Source organism: Aythya ferina (genome assembly GCF_964211825.1).
Source record: "Aythya ferina genome assembly, contig: HAP1_SCAFFOLD_906, whole genome shotgun sequence".
Classification (NCBI taxonomy): domain Eukaryota; kingdom Metazoa; phylum Chordata; class Aves; order Anseriformes; family Anatidae; genus Aythya; species Aythya ferina.
Window position 1 is genome coordinate 23,145 of NW_028180892.1, and position 7,373 is coordinate 30,517.

Below are 7,373 nucleotides of genomic sequence, written 5' to 3' on the forward strand. Positions count from 1 at the left end.
AAACCCCCCATTTTTTACCCAAACCCCTTCCTTTTTTCCCCTTTTCCCCCAAATCACGTTTTATACCAACTCCCCCTTTTCACCCAAAACCACCCCATTTTTTACCCCAAACTCACATTTTGACCCGAAATCCCCCTTTTTTCCCCCAAACCCTTTTTACCCTGAACTCCTTTTTACCAAAATCCCCCTTTTTTCCCCCAAACCCCCCAAATCACACAAAAACCTTAAATTGCACATTTTTTTATTTCCGGGGGGCTCCCAGCGCCCCCCCGCGCCAGCCGGGGGTTGAACTGGGAGTTGTAGGGGCGCCGCCGGTCGTCGGCCTCGATTTGGGGGGGGGTCTCCCCCTTAACCCCCCCCTCGCCCCCCCCAGCAGCGCCCTCGCCCGCGCCCCCTCGGCCGCCTCCCTCCGCAGCCGCTCCCCCCGCAGCTCCTCCAAAGTGGGGGGGGGCTTTTTTTGGGGCCCCCCCCCATTGACTTTTTTGGGGGGGGGGCCCCCCTGGGCCCCCCCTTTGCCTCCCGCCCCCCCAGTGCCCTGCGCATGTCCCGCAGCGGGTCCAGGGCCGCTTTGCGCTGCTCCTCCCGGCTCTGCCCCCCCCCGGGGGGGTCGTTTTTGTCGGGGGGGGGGTCCCGGGGGTCTCCTCGGCGCGGGGGGGGGCGCTGGTACCAGGGGGGGGTCGTCTGCGCCTCGGCCGCGCTCTGGCCCAGGTAGGTCAGCACCCCCAGCGCGCGCTCCCGGGCGTTCCTGGGGGGGGGCGGAATTAATTAGGGGGGGGTAAAATAATTGGGGGGGGGGGGAGAATTAATATGGGGCAGGTAAAATAATCGGGGGGGGTACAATAATTGGGGGGGTAAAATAATGGGGGGGGGAGTAATCGGAGGGGAAATTAATTGGGGAGGGAGAAAATTAATTGGGGGGAGAGAATTAATTGGGGGGAGTAAAATAATTGGGGAGGGGGGGAGGGGGTAAAGGAATTGGGGAGGGGCAGAGAATTAATTAGGAGGGTAAGCAGTGGGGGGGGGGCTCTGGGGGTGCCCCCCCCCAATTTGTGCCCCCCCCCCCACCTGCTCCTGGCGCCGCTCCTCCTCGTGCTCCCGGTTGGGCCCCGCCCCCCCGCGGGGGGGGCCAAGAGGGCGGGGGAGGGGGGGGGGGGAGGGGCTGCGCCCCCCCGCGCCCTCTTCCTCAGGAGCCGGGTCCGGGCCTGGGGGGGGAGGCAAAAAAATGGTTTCACCATCATTTCCCCCCCTTATTTTTTTTTTACCCCCCCCTTATTATTTCCCACCCCCACCCCCCAATTCCTCCCCCTCCCATTTTTTTGACCCCCCCCCCCATTTTTTTTTTTCCCTCCCCTTCCCCGTTTTCCCCTCATTTTGGGGCAAAATCTTCTTTTTTCCTCCCCCCCCCCCCCGCCTTATAACAATGGTTCGCCCCAATCCCCCCCCCCCCCCCCCCCCATAACAATGGTTTGTTCCAACCCCCGCCCACAGCGGCTTCACCCCCGCCTCTCCCGTCACGTGACCACCGAGCAGCGCGCGCATGCGCTGTTGCTCCCCAGCCGCCCCGCCCCTCCCGCTTCGCGCATGCGCATTGCACTGGCCTCCTGCTCCGCCAGCAGCGCCCGCGCCTCCCGTTTCCGCCGCTCGGCCTCGGCCTCGGCCTCGTCCCGCCGCACCCGCGCCACATTCTCCTTGCTGCGGACGTGCCACGACTTCTTCGGGAGGATGTTCATGGCCGCTGCCGCCGCCACCGGCCGCCACCCGCCCGCTTCCGCCTCCCCGCGCCGCGATTGGCTGCGTTGCCTCCTCCTGATTGGTCCTGCATCCTCAGTCCCTCCTCCCCCGGGGCATGATGGGAGTTGTGGTTTTACCGCCTCGCCGCTCCCCGGGGCGTCCCTGCGCTGTGATTGGCTGCGCTTCTTCCTGCTGATTGGCTCTGCCTTCTCGGTCCCGGGGCATGATGGGAGTTGTAGTCTCCAGGGAGCCGCGACTGCCCCCCCCTCCTGCCGCCATGTTGGGCGCTGACCCCATTTCTTGCAAATTTGCCCCAAAATGTGCCCGGTTCCAACCCTCCCCCACACCTCAGGACGTCCCTTGGGGGCATTTGGACACCCCCAAAAAGAAGTAGAGAGAGGCCCAGGAGCCCCCAGTCCTCCCAGTGTCTCCCAGTACACACAAATCCCCCTCCCAGTGCCCCCCATCCCTTTGGAGGTCACTGGGGCTCTCTGGAGTCCTTCGGGTTCCATTTTGTGTATTTTTCATCCCTTTGGGGTCCACTTGGGGCATTTTGTGTCCCTCTGAGGTCCATTTTGATTTTTTTTTGCGTCCCTTGGGAGTCCGTTTGGGACAATTTGTGTCCATTTTGGGTCATTTCTCATCACTTTGGGGTCCATATTGGGGCATTTTGTGTCCCCTTGGCATCCATTTCAGGGCATTTTGGAGTCCTTTGGGATCATTTTGAGTACTTTTAATCACTTTGGAGTCCATTTTGTGGTGTTTTGCGTCCCTTGGGTGTCCATTTTAGGGCATTTTGAGTCCTCTGTGTTCCATTTTGTGTATTTTCCATCACTTTGGAGTCTGTTTTCTGTCCTTTTGTGGTCTGTTTGGGGTATTTTGTGTCCATTTTGGGTCATTTCTCATCACTTTGGAGTCCATTTGGGGCATTTTTCGTCCCTTGGCATCCATTTTAGGGCATTTTGGAGTCCTCTGGGATCATTTTGAGTACTTTTCATCACTTCAGAGTCCATTTTGTGGTGTTTTGTGTCCCTTTGGAGTCCATTTTGGGGCATTTTGGAGTCCTTTGTGTTGTTTGGTGTCCCTTTGGAGTCCATTTTGTGGTGTTCTGTGTCCCTCGGGGGTCCGTTTGGTGTATTTTGCGTCCCTTGGGGGGGTCCGTTTTGGGGCATTTCCCCTCACTTTTGGGCCACTTTCTGGCGTCGCCCCGCCATGGCGGCGGCGGCGAGGATGAGGAGGGGCAGGAGGTGGAGGCAGAAGTAGACGGAGGCCCAGTAGCGCAGCGTGTCGCGGGCGCCCAGCAGCACGAAGCCCATGCAGAGGTAGTCGTAGGCGCGCATCTTCAGGAACCACTGCAGGCCGCGGGCCAGCGGCGGCCCCCCCGGGGCCAGCAGCCCCCCCAGGGCCTTCTCGGCCGCCCCCTCGGCCGCCAGCCACAGCGGCACGCTCAGGAAGCTCAGGTAGTAGCCGGGGTGCAGCCCGTGCCAGTAGGCCGAGACCAGCATGGTGCAGGCGCTCCTGGGGGGGTACGCGGTGTTACCAGTAAAACCAGTGCCTCCCAGTACCTCCCAGTACGCAGAAATCCTCACACCAGTGCCTCCCAGTACAACCAGCACACACAAGTCCTCATCCCAGCGCTTCCCAGTGCCTCCCAGTGCCCCCGAATCCCCCTTCCACTGCCTCCTAGTGTCCCCAGATCCCCTCCCAGTGCTTCCCAGTGCCCCCCAGTGCCCCCCAGTACCCCTCCCAGTGGCTCCCAGTGCCGTACCTCAGCGCGGGGGGGCTGCGGGGAGCGCGGCGGTGGATGTAGTGTGCCAGCCACCACTGCACGGTCATGTTCCAGTGCCGCATGCCCTCGCGGAAGCGGACGCAGAAGTCGGTGCCCAGGGGGTCGATGTTGTGCACGGCCTCATAGTCGAAGAGCTCCCCCGGCACCGCCCGCGTCCTGGGGGGGGGGTTGGGGTGATTTGAGGGCTTTTTGGGGTTTTGAGGGGTTTCTGGTTTTGGGGGGGATTTTGGGGGGTTTTGGGGGGAATTGGGGAGTTTTGGGGGTTTTAGGGCTTTTGGGGATTTTGGGGCTTTTTGGGGTTTCGGGGGTTTGAGGGGGGTTCCCCCTCAATCCCCCTCCCAGCGCCTCCCTGTGACCCCATATCCCCCTCCCAGCACCTCCCAGTCCCTCCCAGCACCCCCTTCACCGATCGTAGGGTGCTGTGGGACCCTGCCCAGGCCGGGGCTGTGCCTAGGGGGGGTACTCCCAGCACCCCCAACCCCCCTCTCAGTGCCCCCAAACCTGCTCCCAGTCCTTCCCAGTCCCTCCCAGTGCTCCCCAATCACCCTCAATCCCTCTCCCACTGCCTCCCAGTGCCTCCCAGTCCCTCCCAGCACCCCCCTCACCTATCATAGGGCACTGTAGGTCCCTGCCCGGGCCGGGGCCGTGCCTCGGGGGGGTACCCCCCGAACCCCGCCGCCAGGCAGGCGGCCTCGGCGCAGAGCCAGGCGACGTAGAAGCGCATGCGGAAGGCGAAGAAGACGGGGACCATATAAAAGAGGCGCCAGGCCAGGGGCTGGGCCCCGAAATTCGGCTCCCGCACGGCCCCCAAAGGGAACAGGGCCCCCGCGGCCCCCCCCAGAGCCCCCAGGGCCGGCACTGCCCCCACCCGGCCCAGCACGCGCCGCCAGCCCGGCCAGGGCGCCGGGGTCAGCACCCAGTCGCGGTGGGTGCCGAAGCGGTAGAAGGGGCCTGGGGGGGCAGAGAAGGGGGTTAGGGGGTCAGGGAGCCCCCCCGGGGGGAGCACAGCACCCTGTAGGGGCCCCAGGGTTCCCATATGGCCCCCAGTGACCTCATATAGCCCCCCAGGGACCCCATATGGCCCTATAGTGACACCATACAGCCCTATATGGCCCCCCAGGAACCCCATATAGTCCCCCAGTGACCCCATATGGCCTTATAGCAACCCCATATAGCCCTATATGGCCCCCCAGTGACCCCATATGGCCCCCCAGCAGTCTCATATGGCTCTATAGGGACCCCCAGGGTGACCCCCAGCCCCATAAGACCCCCATAGGACCCCCCCCCATCCCCATAGGGCCCCCCCCCCCCGCACCGGTGAGCAGCCCCAGGTAGCAGTAGGCGTAGCACAGGATGTCCATCAACCCGGGGCAGCTCTGCAGCCGGCCAATCGCCTCGCCCGTCTTGCCTGACGTCACTTCTGGTGGCCCCGCCTCCCGCAGCTCCTGCACGTCCCAGGCCAGGCTCACCAGCTGGGGGGGGCGTGGCCATAGAGTGTGAGGCCACGCCCCCTTCCATAGGCCACACCCACTCACATGCCAGCACCAGGGGGCGGGGGCTAATGCCACACCCTGCTCCCTAGCCCCGCCCCTATAGCCCCTCCCCACTCAACAGACCCCGCCTCCAACTCCCGCCCAGCCACCTTGCCCCACCCCTATAGCCCCGCCCCAGTCAACAAACCACGCCCCCAAGCCCAAGTCACCTGGTCCCGCCCCCAGCCCTCTAGCGCCACCCCATCACATCGCCCCGCCCCCAGCCACCTGGCCCCGCCCCACAGCCCCACCCCAGTCATCTAGCCCCGCCCCCAGCCCTCTGGCCCCGCCCCTCCCTGCTGCCCCAGGGACCCCAAAGGGACCCCAAAGGGACCCCAAAGGGACCCATAAGGACCCTGTAGGACCCCAAATAGCCCCCAGGACCCCCTAGGGACCCCCGACCTTGAGGGTGAGCAGCAGCTGCAGGGCGTTGGCGTAGGGGGGGGGCTGGGGGAGCCCCCAGAGCGCGGCCGTGCGGAAGAGCAGCAGGTACCCGAAGGTCCAGGCCATTGTGGCCACCCCGCATCTCCTGAGGGGGGGGGGACACCAAAAATTAGGGAGGGGGGCACAAAAATGAGGGGAGGTCATTGAGAGCCCTCCCCCCCGAAAAAAAAAGCACTTCCCTTCCTGTGGTGCTCTGTGGCAAGGGAAGGGGAAGTGCCCCCCCCCACACACCCCAAAACCTCTGTGCCCCCCCCAGCCCCATAATGCCCCTGAAGCCCCTCTAATGTAACCCCCAGCCCCATAACCCCCCCTGTATCTACCCATATAGCCCCATATCCACACCATATAACCCCATATGACCCTATATCCCCCCATAACCCCCGCACATGACCCCATAGACCCCCATACCCACCCATATCCCCCCCATATGACCCCATAACCCTCCCATAACCCCCCCATATCCCCCTATATGACCCCATAGCTCCCCCATAACCCCCCTATATGACCCCATACCCCCCCATACGACCCCCATATGACCACATAATCCCCTTATGACCCCATAACCCCACCATAGCCCCCCCATATGACCCCATATAATCCCATATCCCCCCCATACCCCCCCCATATGACCCCATACTCCCCCATAACCCCCGCGCCCCCCCACCTGGGCAGCAGGCGCAGCGCCCCCCAGGACCCCAGCAGGGTGATGGCCGAGTGCAGGGCGTGGGGGCCGCAGGTCAGCAGGGTCAGCGCCACCCCCAGGGCAGCCCCCCCGAAACGCCGCCACTCCGGGCCTGGGGAGGGGGGGGTCAGGAACAACCCCGGGACCCCCCCCCCAAATAAAACACCCCCCAAATCCCCCAGGGGGCTGAGATCCCCCCCCAAACACCCCCCTTGCCCCCCAAACCCTCCCCAATCTCCCCCAACCCCTCCATTTGTGGCCCCCCCGCCCCCCACAGCCCCCCCCGCCCCCCCATGCCCCCTAATACCCCCCCAATACCCCTCTTCTGCCCCAATCCCCTCCCATTTCCGCCCAAATACCCCCCCTTCCCCCCAATACCCCCCATCTCCCCCCCGTGCCCCCCATCCCCCCCTTCCCCCCAATACCCCCCCGTGCCCCCCCCACCCCCCTAATACCCCCCCCACCCCCCAACCCCCTCCCCACCCCCTTTCCGCCCCAATCCCACCCCCGTCCCCCCCCAACCTCCCCAGTACCCCCCAGTTGTCCCTCCCAGTACCCCCCACCCCTCCCAGTGCCCCCCCAGTGCCCTCCCAGTGCCCTCCCAGTGCCCCCCCCACCTCGGCCATGGAAGAGGAGCCCGGCGGGGATGGAGGCGGCGAGCACGGCCAGGTAGGTGCCCTCCTCGGGGCTCATGGCGCCAGGGGGCGGGGCCTCCGCTGGCCACGCCCACTTTAAGCCGCACCCACCCCTAGGCCACGCCCCCTCCCGGCCCCGAGCACCGCGCGCGCGGAGGAGAGGCCATGGGGGAGCCGGAGGTGGGGGAGGGGAGGGGGGGGGCAGGGGGGTTGGGGGAGGGGTGTGGGGGGGATGGGGGGCGTGAGGGGGGGCTGGGGGGCGGCTCCTTTAAGGGGGGGGGGCGGGGGGTATATTTAAGGGGCTGCGGCCCCTTTAAGGGCGGGTGGGCCCCATCTGGAAGCCCCCAAGCGGCGTGGCCCCTTTAAGGAGGGAAAGGGAAGGGGATAAAAACGGGAAGCGCGGGGCTTAAAAGGGGAAATGGCCTTAAAGGGGGCGGGGCCGGGGCGGGTGGGCCCCCCACGTGCGGTGTGGGGAGCGGCGGCCCCTTTAAGAGCCCGCGAGGGGGGAAAGGGGCGGAGCCGGGAGGGGGAGGGGCGGGTTGGGGCTACACCCCCGTCCC

General features: G+C 65.1%; 2 protein-coding genes across 3 annotated transcripts; both read right to left on the reverse strand.

Moving 5' to 3' along the window:
- Window positions 1-224: 224 nt before the first annotated feature.
- On the reverse strand, window positions 225-2,243 carry LENG1 (leukocyte receptor cluster member 1). Its single transcript, XM_084540478.1, is given in 4 exon segments — window positions 225-505; window positions 508-745; window positions 988-1,202; window positions 1,599-2,243. Coding segments are annotated over 4 exon segments (849 nt in total). The 5' UTR covers window positions 1,731-2,243; the 3' UTR covers window positions 225-241.
- On the reverse strand, window positions 2,232-6,946 carry MBOAT7 (membrane bound acylglycerophosphatidylinositol O-acyltransferase MBOAT7). Of its 2 annotated transcripts, XM_084540476.1 has the most exons (7): window positions 6,796-6,946; window positions 6,161-6,290; window positions 5,455-5,581; window positions 4,836-4,992; window positions 4,126-4,471; window positions 3,500-3,676; window positions 2,232-3,249 (listed from the first exon to the last, which is right to left on the reverse strand). In XM_084540476.1, exons 1-7 carry the CDS (start codon window positions 6,869-6,871, stop codon window positions 2,910-2,912), a joined length of 1,353 nt encoding a protein of 450 aa, XP_084396602.1. In that variant the 5' UTR covers window positions 6,872-6,946; the 3' UTR covers window positions 2,232-2,909. The 2 variants fall into 2 exon arrangements, with proteins under 2 accessions (XP_084396602.1, XP_084396603.1); XM_084540477.1 differs by lacking the exon at window positions 6,161-6,290 and having other exon boundaries at window positions 6,796-6,886.
- Window positions 6,947-7,373: the final 427 nt, after the last annotated feature.